Genomic DNA, 24,283 nt, shown 5'->3' with positions numbered 1-24,283 from the left:
TGGTGTGAATGTGACATCATGCAGACCTCGAATGCAGCAGAAGGGGAAGGAGGAGGGACTGTTAGTAGGTGAGCAGAGATATATGAGGAATTGAATAAACCTGATATTAATAAGGCTATAGGACTTGACATTTCATCAGTGTTTTGAGTTCATGAGAGTTAACAACAGCTGTGATATATCTTTTTAATATGGGTCTTACACTAGGTTAAGTTCCAAAGGAGTGGAAAGTGGGAAAAATTGTTGCCCTTCATAAGGAAGGTGATAAGACTAACATTTTAAATTATAGGCCAATCTGTGTGTCTAGAGCTGTGATTAAAATTCTACATTCAGAATTGGGTTGACAACAGCAAAATACTTCTTGATGGTCAGCATGGATTATTACAACAGTGATGACAAATGCATTGGATAAGGGACTAAGCATACACAGTGGTATGTTTAGATTTTGCAAAGGCCTTTGATAAGCTGGTAATTAAACTGGAACAGATAGGGCTAGATAATCAGCAAGGCCAAACATTACGGTACATTGAAACTTTGATTGCCTAGAGAATTTAACAGGTTGGCATTTCTCAAAAGATGCTATTACCAAAAAGAAATATTACCAAACTGTGTGAAATTTAAAGTCAATTTCAAATATAAAAAAGCCCTCCATATTTACAAGTGTGCCAGTTTTGCTCTACTATGGGAACAAATTGTTGCTGTTGCATGTACCGTCCTCTGCTAAATGGAGCCATCAGTTGATTGCAATTGGAGCCATCAGCTATTCTGAACAGTGAACTCTGTATCATTCTCTTTGATATTTGAGAAGCTTCTGCTCAGAAAGAAAATTCTTAAAAATAAACATCAAAAAGCACAAGTCTTCTGGATTCTAAACCCATACCTGTAGCTCAACCTCTTCATGCAGTAATTAACATAAACAAAAAATTACACAGTAACTACAGTAATTAACTTTAATGAAATGCAAGTACAGATATTTTGTATTGAAAATAACAGTATTTCATCAGTGCATAGAAACAAGCAAATCAAAGAAATAGGAATAAAAGGTACATACAACAATTGGTTTACCAATTAAAAATTGTTGCCACATGCTAGAAATTAAAACTATTTTTGATGTTTACATAAAATGAGAATCTTCCAAATAGATAATAATAACAGGACTTTCTCTCTCCCAAACTTTTAGAAGATAGACAATCGTTCCAATTCAGGTTTGGACAGTGTAAATTTGTAACTTTCTTTGAAAAGGCATTCATACTTAAACCTGCTTCTATGGAAAAGACGAGCTTCATCCCACCAGATACTGTGTTATCCCATCAATACTATGTTGTGCCAGACCAGACTTTTGAGGTTTCACGTGTTCAATATAATATTAATGTTCATTAATTCTTCTTTTCCACAGAATGGCCTGTCTACCAAAGTATGTCAAATTACATTCACAAGGTATCTGGTAAACACCAGCTAATAATAGAGGTGACAGTTTTCATTTGTAGATGGTAACAGATGACAAATTTTGTTGATAGAAATATATGTGGGAATGAGATGATACTTCTTTAAAATTCTACCAATCGGTTCAGAGATGCCAGAAATATAAGGGACTGGAACTCTGCAGCCTGTTAAAGAACCCTGAGGTGTTGGAACATAGGAGTCAACTATCTGCTGGATTTGATGAAGGTATAGTTACAACCCCCATTTGTAACCATTAAACTGATCTTCACCTCCTAATAGAAATCTATTATTGTATATAAGAAGATTCTGGTGAAACTGTCATCACTAGATGCCAATAAGGGGAGTGCCACTGTTTATCTTAATACCAATGAGTACAACAGAAAATTGACATCATTCTCAGAGACCACTCCACCTACAGATCTTTAGATTACAATCTCACCAAACCTCCTGAGATCAAAAAAATTGAAGCATTTGGTCAAAAAAAGTTTCTTCCTGACCTCCTCAAACCCTTCAGATCTAATCACAGACATCATCGCTATAAATTAGCAAAACAGTTAGAAAGCTCTCTCATCCTCCCCATCACTGGCCATACCACTTCCTATATCTAAAAACTACCCATTTTAAGACTTCTATCAAGACTTTAATGTTAAATAATAGATATTTTGATGAACTTGGATATTACCTCACTGTTCACCAATATTTCCTTAAATGATACCTTATCACTTATAAAGAAAGTATTTCCCTCTTCATATTATTGATCTCTTTTCTCTTTGCTATCAATTCTGGATATTTCTCTTGGAAGCACAAATTATTCTATTAACACTAAGGGTACCCTCTATGGATTTGTACCGCTCCCTCCCCCCCTTGCCAATTTTTTATGGAATATTTTGAAAAACAAGCTCTTGACTCAGCCACTCTCAAACCTTCTAATTAATATATGTGGAAGATGTGATGGCTCATGACCCAGACATATTAGACCATCTTTTCTCACCTCAATAGTTTTTGCCCTAGAATTCAGTTTATCATGAAAAAAGAAACTAATAATAGTTTAATCCTTCCACACACACACACTTCACACCTTACCCGATGGTAACCTGTCCTTTCCAGTATACAGGAAGCCCACTCCACACAGGCAGATACATTTGCAAACGCTCCCCCCCCCCTCAACAATATAGTATCATTAAAACACTAACCAATAGAGCTCATAACTTTTGTTATAATGAGTCCTCCTTTTACAGCAGAACTCAATCACACATCAAATCTTATCAAATGGCTACAGTTCCCACAGTATCAATAATAATAATTAATCCTTTCCCCAATCCTTGACCTTCTTTTCAAAAGCATTTTAGTAATGCTATCAAAATGCAGTCTTAAAGAAATACAATTTCTGCACAGTTTTCAAGCTCCAGTGAAAGCTTGCTACTCTTATACATTCTATTAAAGATCGGCTCTCTCCTCTCTTTCTGTGTCTGGAGTAATATCAAGTGCATGGTTCCTGCAAGTTGACCTACTATGGACAGACAAGATCAACCAACATCTGCATGGAAAAATACAAAAAAATACATCTGCAGTCAAGACTATGACAATCAGGCCTTGTGGAGACCAACCTTTAGATATGGCTCATAGAATCAATTACAAAAATACCACTATGTTCAATTTCAGTAAATTTAAAAGAGAAAGACTATTTTTAGAATCTGCAGCTGCTCTCATAAATCAGCCTAATTTTAATATATGTATATATATGGTTCCATTAAACTTTCCAAAATATGGGACACACTAATACTATGAGATCCCAATTTACTTCCTAGAGGCCAAACAGGTGCCCACAGAAGGTGATCCTCCTAGTTAGGACTCTGGTCTTTCATCTATGTGTTTCACTTAGTTCTGTGTTTGTTATAAGTCTCATATTGTATACTCCCTGATGTCTCAGTGACTGAGATGAAATATTGGAAGAATTAAATGTTATTTTTAATCCTTTCTCTCAGTGCTGTTTCACGCCATTCAGCTAGATAGTAGATAAGAGTACTGGATTGGAGATTGGTTGTCTGATAGGTACCAGCAAGTTGCCTATGGTGGAGTGATATCCCAGAAGAGAAAAGTCACTAGTTGTGTGTCCCATGGGTCTGTTTAAGGGCCATTGCTGTTTAACTTGTAAGTTAATGATACTGAGAGAGAGGTCTGAATGGTGATATGCAGCTGTTTTCAGATGATGCAAAACTGGGGAGAACTATGAGGAGTAGAGCAATGCTCTGGCATTGTAAGATGACTTGAATCCACTAGCTGAATGGATAAATGGGTGGGGTTATCAGTTCAATGTTGCAAAGTGCAAAGTTTTGGGAAATCAAAGTTGGGATGTAGAGTGTACATCTGGTGGAACTGTCTTGCAGGAGGCAGAGGAGATGACAGATCTAGAAATGATTACAGACAAAGGCCTAAAATTTCAGAGACATATTGCTAAAATTGTGAGGATAGTACAGCAGATGATGGGATAATGTGGAGGACATTAATATATACCAGTAAGAATGTGATGGTTCTACTGTATAAGGCTATGATCAGGCCACATGAGTATTGTGCACAGATTTGGTCACCTGGTTTTCAAAGTGATGAAGAGATACTGGAAAGGATCCAGAGACAATTGACTAAGGTGATTTATGGTCTCTGGATGAAGAAATTGAGAAAATGCAATATGCAGAATCTGATGAATAGGAAGCGGGGGGGGGGAGAATATGATTGTGACATATAAGTTGCTAATAAGTTATTAACATTAATGTGGAAGAGGTTTTACATAGAATGGAGCAAGAGAACAAGAGGTCATCATGGAAGCTGTATAAGAAGAGTGTGAGCAAGGGGATGTGGAACAGGTTTTTTTTTGCATGGAGAGTGATGAGTGATTGGAATGCATTGCTTGAAAATGTGGACACTGAATATATTTAAGGTCTGATTACAATAAAGAATTATATGTTTAATCCATGTTAGCTCTCACAGTAAGGATGTCCAATATAAACAAATCAACATTTGTTTAAGGTGATAAATCATCACTTCACTATTAAAGACACCACCTAACATTCATTTAATGAAGTACAGTGATAAAGATCAAATTTACTTAGTACTGTGTATAATTTTAAGATATATTAGATATAAAATATTAGAAATAGAAATAAAAAAATTATCAAAAGCAAAAATTAATTAAAAAACAATAACTTTACAGTTAGATGCAGCCTTAATACTGAAATTTTTGTTCTTGTGATTCTGAATAAGAAGCATATTTTTGATCAGCCACTGGAAAAAGAGAAACATTTATATTTCATAAAGGTATGATGCCTAACCATAATGAGTTATGATCCAATGTCATGAGTACTGTTAACTACACACTATTACAAAAAAGTGAAGCCACTTACTTCATAGCCTCTATAATCTACCTCGACATCATCCCCATACACATTAATGTGATGATGAGCATTATTATAAATGGTGGCAGCACGAGGGTTACGTGCATTGCATGCCATATCATCTGCTAACATTAAGATAATCTGGCTAGAAAGAAAAAAAAAGTATAATGTTAATGCATGAAAAAAGTAACAGCATAATAGATGTAGAATGAAACAGAACAGGCAATTTTTCATGTTCCTTGGTATCTTTAATTTATAGTATAACCAAGTGGAAAAACTTTCATAAATTAGGTTCCTCATAATAACTAGACAAATTAGTTTACTAACAAATACTTCTAGTCATAAAACTTGCATTAAGAAATTATCAAGATCAAGAAGCATAAAATAGAAACTTAAACACTTATAGTGGTCACATATCAGGATCTAGTTGGCCAAGTGAATAACATGTTTACTTTCTAACCTATAAGCTGTTGGTTTGAAGCATGAAATGATTTTAATCTCCTGTTGTGAAACTGATGCCCTGTTACTGGGTGACTTAAAGTGACTTGAAAGAGCATCATTTCTGAGCATCTGCACAGGGATTCAGGATTTCAACCTTTGTGGCTAGAAATGTCAAAAATTCAATATTCAAATTTACTTTTTTTTGTTTCCAAAGCTTGATGATTAAGTTTAAGCTAGACAGAAACATTAAAAATATTTCATCTGCAATATGCTGTTATTGGCCTTCCTCATGTCTTCAATGCACATATAAATCTGATATTTTGTAGTTTATAACCGTGCATTTCTACCATAGGTTCAATATGTGCTTTTGTCAGATATACTGCCAGTAAAGATGACTGTGTGGTTACTGTTATTATCTGATAATAGCAGAGTTAGATATGGGAAACACTGAAGATCTGAGGAAGGCCAGATACATTGCAGAGTTGGGCTTATTATTACAGTTTAAGAAATGAAAGTAAAAAAATAAATAAATAAATAAATAAAAATAAATCAATATATATATATATATATAAACATGCCTTTGGAAATACTGAAAAGCAAAAAGCATTTCAAGTAAATTTTAAAAATTTAGAGGTAGCACTCCAAGAGCTTCCCTAAAGATACTGGATTCTATGCAGAAAACAGCAGTTAGATATGTTGAATCCTACTCTGGCTATGGATGCTTGCGATTGTTTTTAGGTGGGAGATGAATTTCCCACCTAAAATTTCCCACCAAGTGTGAGACCACTGCCCTGCTTATTGGAGGCCTGAAGTTGTTTGAAAAAAGTTCCATGTTTGGTCTGCAGGGCAGAGTTTCTGGACTATGTAAAAAATAAATAAAAAATTATATAAATATACATATATAATTTATAAAAAACATTTTTTTTTAAAATCCTTAGTCCAACCATCGTACAAAGATACTATAGGTTCACTAATAACCCTTAATGGGTGGGAACCACATTAACAAAAACTCCACACACACTTTCATACAGGCACTCAGTTTCCACAGCCTGCATCTTTTATAAATATTTCTATGGCTACTGTTCATAAGAATTAGCATCAATAATTCCTCCACCCCCTGTTCAAATCAGTCTAAGCAACAGGCAGCACCCAATCAACACCCTCTCACAGTTCAACTTTAAACCTACAAAACAAATTTCTCCTTCTCTTCATTCATTTCTTGCACTGCTGCCCTCTGGAACAGACATTTGACCATGTGCTTCTCAAGGAATATAATACACAGCTTTTCAAGTCAGATGTGAAATGTTCCTTATTGCCCATCCATGGTACTAGTGTACTATAGATTCTCTGCTTCATCCCCTCTTTATATTTCTACAAATTAAATGGCCAGAAAAAATATTCAATAAAATATTATAACAAAAAAACTAAAACAAAAATCAATAATGCATGACATCGATCAGAGAAAATGAATATGGATAAGACATATACTCAGAAAACCTGGAAAATGCAAAGCCAAACAAGCATTAGAGTGGAATCTGCAAGGAAAGAGGAAGAGGACCAAAGATGAGCTGGAAGAAACAAAATCTCTGATGAAAGGTTGCAAAAATACTGGATACAGATGTAGAGAGGCAAAAAATAGCCAGATGGAGACCTATGCTGCCAATGGAGTGAATAGGAATAAGTAGAAATAGGAATATGAGACTAGCTAACTAAGCTTCAACTGAAAATCTCTTATAAAGGTTTTTTTTTTTTTTTTTTTTTTTTTTTGCATTCTTGATAGGATTTAAACTCAGGTCTTTCGAACCAAAGATCATAAGATCATTGTCAGTCAATACCTACTGAGATATGGAGATGCCACTGCAATAATGATGAAAATTGTATTTTTCAAACAGTGCAATGGAACCAGATATTATTCACATTCAATTTTTCAGGAGAGAATACAGGAATGATTTCTGAGGTATGTTCAAAATTGAGAATAATTCTATATTAAAGATATTTGATGAAAAAAAGTCGTCAAATTATGCATAAAATTTGTGGTTTAAATTATCATCTAGATTCAGATTAAGCTGCATATTGAAGTAATCTGTGATTTCTGGCTTAACGATGATCATAGTGAAGTACATAGTGGTAATTATGTTTTCAAAAGAGACTGAATAGGTTAAAGAGGAAGAGATGTAGAAATTATAACACATTTTAGGAATGTTAGTCAAGTAAGTAATATTTATTCTCTGACTAGTTTCACTGATTTTTGCTATCGGCATCTTCAGGGATACAATTGGCAAGCAATATGAAGGTAACAGACTAGGTTTTAACTGACAGTTCTAATTCATGCAAAAATTAGTACTGTGAAACAATACACGTGTCTCGAGAACATGATTTATTTGTTAAGAGACAAAATGTAATTGCCATGAAAGTTCATTTCTTTGCTGTTTAGTGATCTAATTAAAGTTTTCCAAATTTCCGGTAGGATTAGACCTTGATTCTTATTCAGGTTTCCTGTTGAATGGGTGACTATAGCAGCTTCTTTTAAGGTTCTGGAATGGTAGTTCTCTTGTATATAGGGTATATGACTCTTATCCCATTCAATAAGATGGTTGGTACTGGCGAAGTGGGAAGAAAGGCCTGAAATATCTTGTCTGTAGTTTCTAACATAGCCTATGTGCTCCTTCTGGAATGACTAACTGGCCTATAGACTTAATTAGAAAGCTAAAATCCATGCACCCATTGACTTCAAGATTGTATGGCATTCCTAAAAATCCGAGACAGAAGGAGCACATAGGCTATGTTAGAAACAACAGACAAGATATTTAAGGCCTTTCTTCCCACTTCACCACGTGGTATACAGAGAGAGAGGAGCCTAAGAAATAAAGTGATAATATAATTTGGCCATCCATGTTTAATGTATAAAATATCATATTTTATACATTAATATTATGTCGTTTCATTAATATTATGTAAAAAATAATATTAATGAAATAAAGAGCCAAAAGGCTTCTAAAGAGGACTTTTTTAAACTGACCCCAGAGTCAGCTCTTTGTACATGAGATCTTACCAACTTATCTAAAATCTTCACCCTCAAGATATACTAAATAGGTGAGCAGTTACACCAATTTTTGCACCACTTTTTAATGGAACTATCATAAATTTTTTGCATCCATGATGTAGAATCTTTCTTGAACTGAGACTCAAATTATACAAACATGTCACATGTCTAACTAGTTTAGCTAACCATTTCATTAGTAAATGTACTGATATCCCATCTGTAGGCTTGCCAGACGTCCCGTATTTTACTTTGAATATTGTTGTCCCGTATTGTACTCGAAGTGACAGCCTAATGTCCCATATTTTAATGAAAAGATAAAATTATAAATATTATGTTAAGCAATTATAATTTTCAATTTTTTTTGAATAATCCAACTTAAATTGATCTGTAAGTCATAAAAACTGACAATTCAAGGAAATTAATTGTGTTTACAGTTTACGGAGGCAGCATGGTGGAGACGGTCCCTTTCATTGGTCGCTTTTTATTTAGTATAAGCATTTGATTTATTATTCTGCACAGGCATGCTTATCTTCGAACAGTTCTTATCTGGACATTATGTGGTACAGTACGTGGATGTTATTTCAATAATTATTAAAAAAACATCTCACCTTTTTCGAGTGTGTGATATTTGGTTAATACATAAAATATATCATTAAAGGTAAATTAATTTTCTTTATTAATTATAAAAAAAGGTAAATTAAATTTTTTTCTTTCCTTAAGCCTTTAACAATGGCAAAACGAAAGTGCATTTTTAACAATGATTATTCAAAAATATTGAATTTTATTGCAAAAGGAAAACATAACAAAGTTGAATGCCAAATCTGTAGACAAATGCTAAGTATTGCACATGGGGGACGATCGGATATTACACAACACATTAACACTCAGAAACACAAATTGAGCATTTCGAGTTCCAGTTCCAAAAATATTGATACTTATTTTGTAAAATAAGTATCAATATAAGTACCAACTCGCCAAAATTGTCTTGTATTCGGAAAACCAAATACGGGACATGGGTCGCCAATGTCTCGTATTTGGTTTTCCAAAATCTGGCAACCCTACATCTGTCCCTATTGCTGCATTATTATTCAGATTATGCAACAGCTCAAAAACCTTCATCTCATGCACCTTCCTAGCTTCATCCAGTGTAGCTAGCACTGTGTCGTAAAGTGAGCACTCATTATCTAAACAATTAGATCTGCTTCAGGAAAAGCCTATCATCTGCATTCAGTAAAGTTATTCTTCCACTTTCATTCAACTTTTACTTGCAGCACAACAATAAAATTATTTTTGGTTTGTTTCCTTTTACCGACATGGTTAATTTCTTTTCATACTCCAACTCAGCTTTCTATACAACACTCTTAACTTTTCTGGCTTGCTTCTATGTATTTCTTGACTCCCCCATTCCTTACTCATGATATTTCTTCGAACACCACCTTCTCTTTCTTATGGATCTTGTTATTCTCTTGCTTAATGAGGTTGTACATCCATTTTGCTCCCACTATTTGTTTGTTCTTTGAACTCTCAGACACATTCAGATACTGAATCATTTATGCATTTTTTTCAATACTTCAGTAGCTGATACCAAACACAGTATTTATTTTATGGTATTATTAATTTACTGTCATAATTCCTAGCTGTGTAGTGAAGCACATGTAATCTTTCTTATAACATTCATATAACTGGCATCCCAGGTCAGGATGATATGATTGTTATCACCAACTGGTGGCAAAATGGTCATTCTTCACTAAGACTTTTCTGATAACATGATTAAATCTAACACTCTTTGACCTCAAGTTCAGATAATTTAAGTTACTCAAAGATTATGGGTGACAAATTGTTTTGTTTAGTACCCATCAAGATAATTTGGCAATGTATTTCATTGTTCCCAGCAACTGAAATGATGGATCTTGTAGCAACACCATCCTATATTTCATCCTGTAAGCCTCAAATCCTCCGTCCCATCTCTTGTATCATTCCTAAAAACACTATACTTTTTTACATTGCATACATTTGACTATGAATGCCAGGTCAAGTTTCACTAATGCCAACAATCTTGGGTCACAACATATTCACAAAGACAACAAATCCCTTTGTTCCATGAAATTGCAAGATAGTTTACTTCAGTTAAACTGGACATTCTGTCATTAAACATTTCTTGAACACCTTTCCTATATTGGGGATAAAAAATAAAAATAAGTATTAAATTTGACCTTGTTAAACAAGCAATTACTAATACTAGCCACAGGATTATCTGGGATCATGTTATTTATTGCACTGTTGCTCACACAAGTTTGAATGTATTTGTTTTTATAAAAGTGCCGAGTCCTTGTCCAAATCTCAATGTCAAATGATGGATTATCTATGCATGAAGTTTTGGAAAATTACCAGTATTTTTATTATTTATTTATTTTTAAGTCACATAAAATGAATAGACATGCTGGAGTATCAAAGAGAAGGGAACGTATGTGGAATTATAAGGCAGGTGATTATAATAGTCTAAGACGTCGACTTGGGGAAGATTCATGGAGGGAGGAATTGGAAGGCCGGGATATCATTAGTGCATGGGAAATTATGAAAGAATATTTGTTAGCAGATATGGTAAGTTGTATACCATGAGTGAAGAAGAGGACACAATTTGGAGTAAAGTGGATGACAAACAATATTAAACAGGAACTGCACGCGAAAAAGATACTATGAAAGAGATATAAGGACAGGTGAAGAGAAGATGCATGAAGAGTATAAGACACAGGCCAGAAGAATTACTAGTGTGGTACGGAAGACGAAACTGGAATATGAGAGGAGATTGGCCCTAAGATCCAAAGAAAACCCTAGGGAATTTTTTTTTTAGATATGTGGCCAGTAGGAGGAGAAATGACTGTGGAAGAAGATATGGGTGACAAATTGTGGGATAAAAATGGGAATAGAGTATCTGATGCAGAGGACATAGTGGAATTGTTCAATGAACATTTTATTGGAGTATTTCATCCAGGAGGAGTCAGTTTTAATGCTACAGGGATTGGGCAGGTTCGAGGTTTAGAGGTACAGGAGGAGAGTGTGTTTCAAATACTGAGTACTCTGAATGACAGTAAAGCTGTGGGACTGGATGGTATTTCACCACGAGTTTTGAGAGAATGTGCTAGGGAACTGACAGTGCCTTTGACCTGGCTTTTCAATGAAAGTCTGGCTGCAGGAAAGGTGCCCATGGAATGGAAGGAAGGTAAGATAGTGCCACTGCATAAGGGCGGTAGCAGATTGGAAGTGTTATAGGCCAGTTTGTGTGTCATCAGTAGTTAGTAAGATCTTGGAGAAAGTAGTGAAGGACCATATACAGCATTGGGCAGATGAGGGTAATGTTATCTGTGAGAGTCAACATAGATTTGTGAAGAAGCGCTCTTGTTTTAGCAATATGCTAGTCTTTTATGATAAAGTTAAAAGAGCATTAGATGAGGGAAAGGCACATACTGCCATTTTCTTAGACTTGGCGAAGGCATATGACAGGGTGCCACATGATAAGCTGATATTTAAGTTGCAACACATGGGTCTGGATGTCAGATTGATCAACTGGATTCAGGATTGGCTGTCCGATAGGTATCAGAGAGTTGTATCAGGGTATCAGGGCTCAGTACTGGGACCTATATTGTTTAACCTTTATATCAATGACATTGTCAGTGGATTGCAAGGGGATATTCAGTTGTTTGCGGATGATGCAAAGCTGGGAAGGATTATTAGTAATACTGCAGATGCGGCAGCCCTGCAAGAGGATTTGAATAAGCTAGACAGATGGGCAAATGAATGGGAGTATCAGTTTAATGCAGCAAAATGTAAGGTCTTGAGGTTTGGGAAACATCGATGGGACACTGCATACTCTATGGGAGGAGTTATACTGGAGGAAGTAGGGGAGACAAGAGATCTGGGGTTGATGATTGATAGAAACCTGAAATTTAGGGGACATATTGCAAAGGTGGTGAAGGTAACACAGAGGAGTGCTGCAATAATGAGAAGGACGCTGACCTGCAGAGATAAAACAGTTATCATTCCATTGTATAAGACCCTGATCAGACCACACTTAAGACTATTGTTCTCAGATTTGGTCCCCAGGATTGGAAGGGGATAAATTAACTGTGGAAAGGGTACAAAGGCAGATAACAAAGATGGTTTCAGGACTGTACAATGATAGTTATGAGAATTAGCTGAGGAAATGTGGACTGCAGAGTTTGGTGGATAGAAGGAGAGTGATATGATTGAGACTTTTAAACTGTTGAGAGGTGGTTACAGGGTTGACACTGGGGAGTTCTTTCGCTTGGTTGAACAGCGGGAAGGAGTGATGACAAGAGGCCATCCCTGGAAGTTACGAAAGGAATCTGTGAGCAAGAGGGTGAGGAGTGGTTTCTTTGCTCGGAGGGTGGTTGAACCACCGAATGCATTGCCTGATGGAGTGGTGAGAGCGAGAATGGTCAATGAGTTTAAGGAGTGGTATGATAGACTGTGTTTCTTAAGGGGGGGACCTCCCCTCGATGAGTCTTGATACTGTGTTTCTTAGGAAGGACCTCCCACGATGAGTCATTTGACTCCATGGAGGCCTGAATGATGATAATAATAATAATAAACACCTATTTCAGATCCTAATAGTATTATATTTACCTGGCTTCCTTGCAACTGCACATGAAAAAGGTACTATTCTCCATCTAACTACACTGTTGCTATTTGAATTTCCCTGTTCTAATTAATTACACTCATGATGGTTTAAGATGGAGGCATACCCCAACTCATAAAACATGTTAGGTTTCAGATCATTGTTGTATAGCAAATTTTGTCATATAGTGAATCACTGTTTGTTTTTTTTTACTTTTAGATGCAGTTTAATAACATTTTTAAGTGGTTATATATGTGCATAAATGACACCAACAATGCATTAATTTACCTCAGTTATGCAAACAAAAAGTTTAGAATAATTTACACAAATGAAAACTTTATTCTGAATAGCTTGGCTTAAGGGAACATGCAAACCAGTTGGGTCATCAATCTGCACCAATAAAATTTTTGCATTTTGGCAATATGATTGTCACATTTATGGATAACTGTAGTATTAACTAGGTGCAGTACTTTTCACTTTTTCTTTTTAACAACTGCAAAAACAGTAGTGTGAGGTAAGTTTAGCCTGTGGACTATCTCAGTGTTCAACACACCATTGTCACCAAGTTTAGTATGCAGCATAACAGGTTTATACATCTTTTCACTCAAAGCAACAGTCCCATATTTTGAATTATATATTTGGTTTAATCCTTTATCCAAGTGTAACAAAGTTTGCGCATGAAGTGATTTCAGGATTGGGGCAACTCGTGGCAAAGGTGGTATGACTTCATATCACTTGCCTTAATATCCCATAATGCAAAGCACATCTCCTTGAAGACATGTATAATGCTATGCATTAAAGGAAGGGTCACTACCCAGACCGTTTCGACCTTTATTGAGGTCTCATCAGTGAAAGCCAGACCCAAAGGTCATGATACCAAGATGGAAGTAATGCAAAAGTCATATTTCCACATGTGAGTTGCCAAAAGGTATCACACCTTATTACTAAAATTCTCTGGATTAGAGATAGTTGATGGAAGTTGTTTTCCACTTGGTTATGCTACGAATTATATATTTGGTTTAATCCTTTATCCAAGTGTAAGCAAACAAAGTTTGTGCCTGAAGTATTTTCAGGACTGGGGCAACTCGTGGCAAAGGTGGTATGGTATGATTTCACGTCACTTGCCTTAGTGACATGAAGTCATAATTTTGGAATTTTACAAAAGCAGTAGATGAGGGCAAGGCATACACTGCCATTTTCTTGGATTTTGCAAAGGCATTTGACAGGGTGCCACATGATAAGCTGATATTCAAGTTGCAGCAAAGGAATGTTTCTGGTAAAAAACTTCACTATCGGAAATGTTTCTCAAAGTGATCATAACATTCTTAAAAATACATATGCAAAATTTCTGGAAAATACTACAGGCAAATCCTAGATTGTAAAGTTTTGGAAGGTGATTAGCTCATTTTCAGGAATGTGAACATGTTGGAATTTTTCACATTTAATTACAAATACTGAAGAAAATGTTCATCATTGTCAAATTCCTGATAATGTACCCTTATGGGGGTGTATAGGATACTATGATAGCACTATATGAAATTTACACTATTACCAGCTTCCTATGAACTTTTTTTTTTTCAAAATTATCTGACCTCCATGGAGTCAAAAGACTCATTTGTGAGAGGTGACACACACACACTATACCATGCCTTAAATGCATTCATTTCTGTATTCAGCACTCTCAGCAATGCATTGAAAAAAAAAGAAAAAAGAAAACTCCTGAGATGGGCTGGTGTTCGTCCCTTCTAAGAAAGACCTCATCCACATTAATCTGGTAATAACCATTCCATCAACTTATGTCTATCTTCCCTCCTCTTGTTCCTATCCATTACTTTCTACAAACTGTGTTTTCTTAATATTTCTTCATATTCAACATTCCAGAAACCACTTTAGTTGTCTCTGCATCCTTTCCTATTCCTAGATACTGGTATCTTTTTTGACAACTAAGGTTACCAAATCTGTGGACAGTGATAATTTATAAGGAGCCTGATCAAAGTCATAAAATGGAGCCATAATCCTCTTAATTCTACACGTCAACACATAGATTTTTATATAACAGATTTAGCAATTTTAGCAATGTATTCCCAAAATTTTAAGTCCTTATCCACCATCACCTGAATATCTCTTGTCCTTCACCTTCTCTAAGATATCTCCACCACTGTATACTCTGCATTCCATCTTTGCTTCCCAAATTTTAAAACTTTACACACTGCAATATGAACTGACAATCCCACTCGCTCTTGCACATTCACTGAGCCTCTTCAAATCTTCCAACTTTGCATCATCTGCAAACAATCAATCTCATATAATCATTTTAACCTTTCTCAATATCATTAACACACATAGCACTAAAACAGACCCTCAGGCACAATATTGGTGACTTTCCTCTTCAGGGATAAAGAAGAAATTCATCCCAGCTTGTGGTATTCTATAATGTCTGCATGGTTCTCATTCATATTATTCTACTTTTCTTATCAATTTATTCTAAGATAAGGTGTGTGTGTACAACAGATTGCAGATGTAGGCTGAATCATCTGGTAACATTTTGCAGAACGTAAGTGAGCACTGTGATATTTCATGATATACGAAGACACTAATTCTTTGCAACTCAGCTACCACAGGAAGACAGAAGCATTCCTGCTAGTTACTTTTGGAACTCGAAAAAAAAAAGTAATTTATGAAAAAGATCACTTTTAAACAAAGTCCATTAAACAAAATTCATATTTTTATTTATAAATGTCTCCCACCCATGAAAGGTCATTTGCAAACATATAGTACATTTTGTACTGTGGGCAGGCTAAGGATATATACAGGGTGTTTCAAAAAAATGTATACACACTTTGAATGATCATAAAGTTGGTATTTATTATAATACAGTTAACTTTTACATTGTAAAGTACACTACATAAATGTACTTTTCATCCCTTAATGTCTGCATTCAAACTGATGACTGTCCTGGTCCAGGCACTGCTGATAACATGCAGCAATGGAATTGCAAACACTGAGAATCATTTTGTCTTGTAGCTTCTCTTTCGATTGCTGCTTTCAAGTAGTTGACTGTTGCCAGTTTTGAAGTGTAAACTTTATCTTTGATAAATCCCCATAAGAAGAAGTCCATTGGCGTGAGGTCTGGTGAATGCGGGGAGTATTCTACAGAACCTCTTCTTCCAATCCGTCTGTTGGGTAGAGTCTCATCAAGATAGGCCCTCACATCTCGATGGTTTCCCCGAGTACCACTCACAAAACTGCATTTTCCTAACTGGATCATCTTTGTTGAGAGCATGTACTCTTCTTGGAATGCAACTTTTCCAATGACTGCGCTTCAACATGCGATGAACACTTGATTTTGATACTCCTATCTCACGAGACGCTTGTTGCACAGATTTTCTTGAACTTTGACGATACATTTCAATCAACCTTTCTTCTATTGCAGGCCTCATAGCCGTTCGTGGTCTTCCTGAACGTTGCTTATGGATATTTTGAACAGTTCCATCTTCTTCAAATTTATCTCTAATTCGAGTGATAGTAAGTCTCGCAGGTGGATCTCGTTGAAATTCTCTTCTAAACCGTCTTTGTACTTCCACTACATTTTCATGCTTATAGTAGCATTTTAGGATAAATTTTCTTTCCTCAAAGCTTAGTCTGGTTTCAGCCATTATTTCAAATCCATTAAACCTGCAAAACAACGAAAATTAAGTGAGTTATCAGCTGTTGAAGTGTGCATACATTTTTTGAGACACCCTGTGTGTGTGTGTGTGTGTGTGTGTGTGTGTGTGTGTGTGTGTGTGTGTGTATCCATTTTTATCACTTTTATATTTTTGTATTTTTAATTTATTTTTTTACATAATCCAGAAACCCTGCTCTAGAGACCAAACATGAAACTTTTTCAAAGCACTTCAGGTCTCCAAACATAAGGTGAACATAACATACAGTATTCATAACATAACACATAATAAGATTTTCACCTCCAATATGGGTTGAAATATGAGTTGGTTATTTGAAAATTCTGAATAATGAAAAAGATCAACAACCACCAGTTTGTGATTTATGCAAGTCAAAAAACACTCTTAATTTTATGGTTTTTATTACAATTATCATACAGAAATACAAAATTGGTCATTAGTATAAAATTACAGTACTAGATTAAATAAGTTATTCAAAATATGTCAAACAATGAATAGTTACCTATCAGGAATTCCCAAACGCTTAACACTGCGGTAGATAGACAAAACATTAGCTACGTGACGATAGTTAAACCAAAATCTTGAAGTACATACAAGAACAGCCCAGTTATTTGTATGACCACTTTTGAAAGTTTTGTCAAATTTTTCATCTTGAAATAATGCCTGAGAGAGAAAGAAAGAGCAAACACATTAAAATGAAAATTCCATTTAAAAAAATAAAATAAATGGCAGCAAGCATAAATAGAATATAAATAGAAAGTATTTTTTCTAAAAACTATTTTAATTTAATTTGAAGAGAATTATTAACTTATTTAATAATTTATTAAACTTATTTAATTAATTTATTTAACTTTTTATATAACTTATTTAACAGCATTTATAATATGCAATTCCCTATACATGCAATTACATATAAGGAATACTCTATACATACTCAATACTTCAGTCATGAGTATGCAATTCCAAACATGCCTGCCACTTTTAAATACGCACAATAAAAAAATAAATAAAATAAATCCACATCATTTCCTTTGAAAAAAAAAAAAGGCAAACACTTAAAAGATTATAAATGGCGTAACCAGATATAACAAAAAAATGAAATTTGAGACTTTGAGTATGCTTATTTCAAACACTAAAGCTGTAAAAATGAAAATATAACTGAAGATAATGCATTATCCAACTCTACCTCTCCAAAACCAATTTACAGGGGGAAAAACATTAGCAATTAGAGAAACTGTTGGAAAATCAGTACCCTCGGCACCCTAACCAGATCATGGAGAAAAGATTTTGGTTGTGTTAAGTTATTCTACAGATTTATGAATGTGCATATATCCACAAAAAAAATTTGTTCCAAAACTTCTAGCTGATCATTAAAAACTGATACACTGAATGACAAGTGAAGGATTTTTTAAATAATTTATGAATAAAGAGTATTACTAAGTCATGCCATAACTGAAGATGAGCATTTATGATCAACATCTGGAAAACACAAACATTAACTTACCAAGAACAAAAGATTGTCAACGATGAAATAAATAATATATATTACACACACACACATTTCAAACTAAAGTACCCTTATTCAGAGCAACCTGTAGAGGGAACCAGTAGATGAAATACCCTTAACTTGTAAGTACCTTAACTAAGATCATGGGGAAGAAATTTTGATTTAAAATGAAAAATGTTCAAAAATGACCAATATGGGAAATATGGTGCTATGAGCAGGAGAAAGTTATATTAATATGAACCAGATGGTATGTGATTGTCACTGATTCTGAACCATTTCACAAACAATGTTATTCAAAGATGTTTATTTCACTCATTTCAAAAAATAACGTAATTCTTTCTTTTAGGGTTACACGGTGATCAGCACTCATATTTGTAGATTTAGGGACTCAAAAACACACGTGTTGAACAGATTATTTTATTAATTACAAATAAAATAAAACTTGACGTTTCGACCTCTATATCGAGGTCATCATCGGAAGAATACAACTGTATACAGAACCAAGCTACATGCTCATGCTTTCTATATCAGTAAACTAAATCTACGTAGTTAATAAATCTTTTTTCTAGCCTGACCTCTAGTGATAGAAAGGAAAAAAAAAAAATAAATAAAGAAATAAAAATTATATAAAAAAAATTATATATTAAAAAAAAAAAAAAAAAAATATATATATATATATATATATAAAAAAATTATATATACATTATAAATAGATAAATGCAACTACAATAAACTGTTAGAGTCCTCATGTATTAATATTCTGGATAGTTACAAAATGATTTCTTTCAGTTGCTATTGAATGTTCTAAACACTTCACCAGGTCACCAGGTTGTCTTCTTGTAGTGGGAATTTTTCTAATGCTAGTTTAGGATGTTATACAGGTTGTAGATGGGTCCTCCACATTCTTGAAATGGTGAGGCCATCATTTTTGTTGAGATTTGGGTTGTGTTTGAGCATTTCACAAGACTCTTTAAATTTTCTCTCAAACCAGGTTTTGGTGCGGTGTAGGGACTTGGTATTTTTCCAGTCAATTCTATGGTATGTTTGGAGTGCATGGTCAGAAAGGCCTGTTTTACCGAAATGGAGGTATTTAATGTGTCGTTTGTGTTCGTCTTGTCTGATTGGGATAGTTCGCCCTGTTTCCCCTATGTATGGTATGTTACATGTGCAGTGTATTTTGTATACCCCTGGGTGTGCTAGGTGTGGAAGAGGATCTTTAGAGGAACTGAGTAGGTGTCTTAGCTTATTTGGGGGTTTAAAGGTGGTTTTAATGTTGTATTTGTGAAGTGTTCTGTCTATTTTTTCAGAAATGCCTCTAACATAAGGAATGGCAATGGCATTCTTGAAATCTTTTTTGTTCTTACTGGTATCTTTATGGAGGATCTTGTGAATAGTTTTTTTATTGTATCCATTTTTGATAAATGTTTGGTTGATGATTTTGTATTCTTGGTTTAGAGCCTGTTCATTCGAACAAATAGTTAAGGCTCTGTGTTTAAGGGTGCTTATGACACCTAATTTTTGTGTTGGGTGGTGGTAAGAATTTTTGTGTATGTATTGGCCTGTGTGTGTAGGTTTGCGGTAAACTGAGAAGGAGAGACAGCCAGAGGGAAGACGTGTGACAAGTGTGTCTAGGAAAGGAAGAGAGTCATTTTTTTCCATTTCAATGGTGAATTGGATACGTTTGTGTTGTTTGTTTAGGTGGCTAAGGAATGTATTTAGAGCTTCGCGGCCGTGGGGCCAAATGGCGAAAATATCGTCGACGTATCTGAGCCAAATTTTGGGCTTTAGACATGCTGTCTCTAGAGCACGTTGCTCAAAGTCTTCCATATAAAAGTTAGCTATTGGGAGAGAAAGTGGTGAGCCCATGGCTGTACCTTCTTTTTGAAGGTAAAAATTGTTTTGCCATACGAAATATCTGGAGCGGAGTACGTGGGCAAAAAGGGCCGTGATGTCATGTGGAAATATGTTCTGTAGTAGCAAGATCGTGTCATTGATTGGGACATTGGTGAAAAGGGAAGTTATGTCAAAGCTGACTAATAAATCTTGGTCGGTGAGTGTAATGTTTTTGATTTTACTGATGAAATGTTGTGTATTTTTTATGTAGGAAGGGGACTGACCTACCAATTCCTTGAGTGTGGCAGCTAATTTTTTTGCTAAGAGATAATTTGGGCTGTCCATTCCTTCAACGATTGAGCGAAGTGGTGTGCCAGGTTTGTGTATTTTTGGCAGGCCATAAATTCTGGGCGCACGGGCATACTGAGGTATTAATTTTTTTGTCGTTTCTTCGTTTATGTTTGTATACTAATGTTTGTATACTAAATTCTAACAAAAAACTAAACACCAACATAAACAAAACCGAAAATCTAGCCCTTAAATCCTTAAAAAAACAGGATATTATAATAACGAAAGCCGATAAAGGCAATTCCACCGTCCTGTTAGACCGTACGACATACATTGAAAAAATGAACCAGTTAATATCGGACCATAACACCTACCAAAAGGTTAACTACAACCCCACAAAACGTAACAAAAAGAAAACTGAATTAATCAAATCTGTCCACACATGGCCCGAAGAAACGACAAAAAAATTAATACCTCAGTATGCCCGTGCGCCCAGAATTTATGGCCTGCCAAAAATACACAAACCTGGCACACCACTTCACCCGATCGTTGAAGGAATTGACAGCTCAAATTATCTCTTAGTAAAAAAATTAGCTGCCACACTCAAGGAATTGGTTGGTCAGTCCCCTTCCTACATAAAAAATACACAACATTTCATCAGTAAAATCAAAAACATTACACTCACCGACCAAGATTTATTAGTCAGCTTTGACATAACTTCCCTTTACACCAATGTCCCAATCAATGACACGATCTTGCTACTACAGAACATATTTCCACATGACATCACGGCCCTTTTTGCCCACGTACTCCGCTCCGGATATTTCGTATGGCAAAACAATTTTTACCTTGAAAAAGAATGTACAGCCATGGGCTCACCACTTTCTCCCCCAATAGCTAACTTTTATATGGAAGACTTTGAGCAACGTGCTCTAGAGACAGCATGTCTAAAGCCCAAAATTTGGCTCAGATACGTCGACGATATTTTCGCCATTTGGCCCCACGGCCGCGAAGCTCTAAATACATTCCTTAGACCTAAACAAACAACACAAACATATCCAATTCACCATTGAAATGGAAAAAAATGACTCTCTTCCTTTCCTAGACACACTTGTCACACGTCTTCCCACTGGCTGTCTCTCCTTCTCAGTTTACCGCAAACCTACACACACACAGGCCAATACATACACAAAAATTCTTACCACCACCCAACACAAAAATTAGGTGTCATAAGCACCCTTAAACACAGAGCCTTAACTATTTGTTCGAATGAACAGGCTCTAAACCAAGAATACAAAATCATCAACCAAAAATTTATCAAAAATGGATACAATAAAAAAACTATTCACAAGATCCTCCATAAAGATACCAGTAAGAACAAAACAGATTTCAAGAATGCCACTGCCATTCCTTATGTTAGAGGCATTTCTGAAAAAATAGACAGAACACTTTGCAAATACAACATTAAAACCACCTTTAAACTCCCAAATAAGCTAAGACACCTACTCAGTTCCTCTAAAGAACCTCTTCCACACCTAGCACACCCAGTGGTATACAAAATACACTGCACATGTAAATTACCATACATAGGGGAAACAGGGCGAACTATCCCAATCACACAAGACGAACACAAATGACACATTAAATACCTCCACTTCGGTAAAACAGGCCTTTCTGATCATGCACTCCAAACATACCATAGAATTGACTGGAAAAATACCAAGTCCCTACACCGCACCAAAACCTGGTTTGAGAGAAAATTTAAAGAGTCTTGTGAAATGCTCAAACACAACCCAAATCTCAACAAAAATGATGGCCTCACCATTTCAAGAATGTGGAGGACCCATCTACAACCTGTATAACATCCTAAACTAGCATTAGAAAAATTCCCACTACAAGAAGACAACCTGGTGACCTGGTGAAGTGTTTAGAACATTCAATAGCAACTGAAAGAAATCATTTTGTAACTATCCAGAATATTAATACATGAGGACTCTAACAGTTTATTGTAGTTGCATTTATCTATTTATAATATATATATATATATATATATATATATATATATATATATATATATGTTAAAGATACCAAGCAATTTTAAGCCTGGTTTTACTCCATTTCCCAAGTAAGCAAACAGACTAAAAGTCAAGTTTGCGCCTGCAATTGATGCAAGTCTAACTGATCCCACAGGTAGTGCAGGACCAGGGCAACTCGTGGCAAAGGTGGAACAAGCTCCGATCACTAATCTTAATATTTACCCTTAATGCCAAAACACATCTCCAAGAAGGGGATGTATGACGTTTTGTATTAAAGGCAAGGGGCCACTACCCAGACCGGTTTCGACCTTTATTGTGGTCTCGTCAGTGGGAGCTAGGCTAGAAATACCAAGATTTAGTAATACAGAGCTTGTAATAAGTATTTCACCAAAACGAGTTACCATAAGGTGTTTTAACCTTATTAAATAAAAAATCTCTGGAGGACATATATAAAATAGGACCAGGGTCACGAGTTGCCCTGGTCCTGCACTACCTGTGGGATCAGTTAGACTTGCATCAATTGCAGGCGCAAACTTGACTTTTAGTCTGTGTGCTTACTTGGGAAATGGAGTAAAACCAGGCTTAAAATTGCTTGGTATCTTTAACATATTTATACCCAAGGTAAAAATACTTTCTACATTTATATATCTCCTCCAGAGATTTTTTATTTAATAAGGTTAAAACACCTTATGGTAACTCGTTTTGGTGAAATACTTATTACAAGCTCTGTATTACTAAATCTTGGTATTTCTAGCCTAGCTCCCACTGACGAGACCACAATAAAGGTCGAAACCGGTCTGGGTAGTGGCCCCTTGCCTTTAATACAAAACGTCATACATCCCCTTCTTGGAGATGTGTTTTGGCATTAAGGGTAAATATTAAGATTAGTGATCGGAGCTTGTTCCACCTTTGCCACGAGTTGCCCTGGTCCTGCACTACCTGTGGGATCAGTTAGACTTGCATCAATTGCAGGCGCAAACTTGACTTTTAGTCTGTTTGCTTACTTGGGAAATGGAGTAAAACCAGGCTTAAAATTGCTTGGTATCTTTAACATATTTATACCCAAGGTAAAAATACTTTCTACATATATATATATATATATATATATATATAATTTATATATATATATATATATATATATATTTTTTTTTTTTTTTTTAATTTAAAAAAATTTTTTTTTTTTATATAATTTTATTTCTTTATTTTTGTTTTTCCTTTCTATCACTAGAGGTCAGGCTAGAAAAAAGATTTATTAACTACGTAGATTTAGTTTACTGATATAGAAAGCATGAGCATGTAGCTTGGTTCTGTATACAGTTGTATTCTTCCGATGATAACCTCGATATAGAGGTCGAAACGTCAAGTTGCATTTTATTTGTAATTAATAAAATAATCTGTTCAACACGTGTGTTTTTGAGTCCCTAAATCTACAAATATGAGAAAAATAATGAAATACAAAAAATATATCACATAGAGCTGACATGCTGTAAGGAGATTCAGATGATCAATGGAGGTGATGTTCAATGTGTTAGCTTTTATGCAGAACCAATCATTGATATTGCCATACAGCATTGTCTACAGCAGAATGCAACTGATCTGTCAAAAGGTTTTGCATATGATGTGTGATTTTGCCTTTCAGATCTACCATGTGAATGTTGTCCCAGTACAAGATGTAAGGTAACCCCAAAACTAAAAGTCACAGGTGATAGGAACTGGTGAATGCAATGAGCATTTCATAAAAAATGAGTGACTGCTTACTCTATCCTCTGTGAAATGTTGATGCAATAATTGTTGGACTTCACATCCTATGTGTGTAGATGCTCTATATTGCATCAAATACACTGTTGTGTTCAGGCACCCTGATATAGTTGTCAGATGGAAAAACAGGTACCAATAAGATGCAGCCATAACCGTGCAGGTCACAGGTATGGTTCGATGGATTTATTAAAAGAAAAATGGCCCATAACAAATTTGGCCATAAATCTTA

The 24,283-nt window shown here is 35.2% G+C and overlaps 1 protein-coding gene across 1 annotated transcript in view; it reads right to left on the bottom strand.

Moving 5' to 3' along the window:
- LOC150103682 (GPI-anchor transamidase-like) overlaps positions 1 to 24,283 on the bottom strand; it is a 158,685-nt gene that overhangs the window by 100,065 nt on the left and 34,337 nt on the right. The window contains exons 2-3 of the mRNA XM_090396491.1: positions 17,135 to 17,295; positions 4,839 to 4,974 (exon numbers count right to left, since the gene is read on the bottom strand). Of these exons, the coding sequence (XP_090252617.1) occupies positions 4,839 to 4,974; positions 17,135 to 17,295 (297 nt within the window). The remainder of the gene's footprint in view (positions 1 to 4,838; positions 4,975 to 17,134; positions 17,296 to 24,283) is intronic.

The sequence above is a fragment of the Typopeltis vanoorti genome, chromosome 8 (genome assembly GCF_054136105.1).
Source record: "Typopeltis vanoorti isolate ZY-2024b chromosome 8, IOZ_Tvanoo_1.0, whole genome shotgun sequence".
Classification (NCBI taxonomy): domain Eukaryota; kingdom Metazoa; phylum Arthropoda; class Arachnida; order Uropygi; family Thelyphonidae; genus Typopeltis; species Typopeltis vanoorti.
This window is presented reverse-complemented; position numbering and strand designations above follow the sequence as displayed.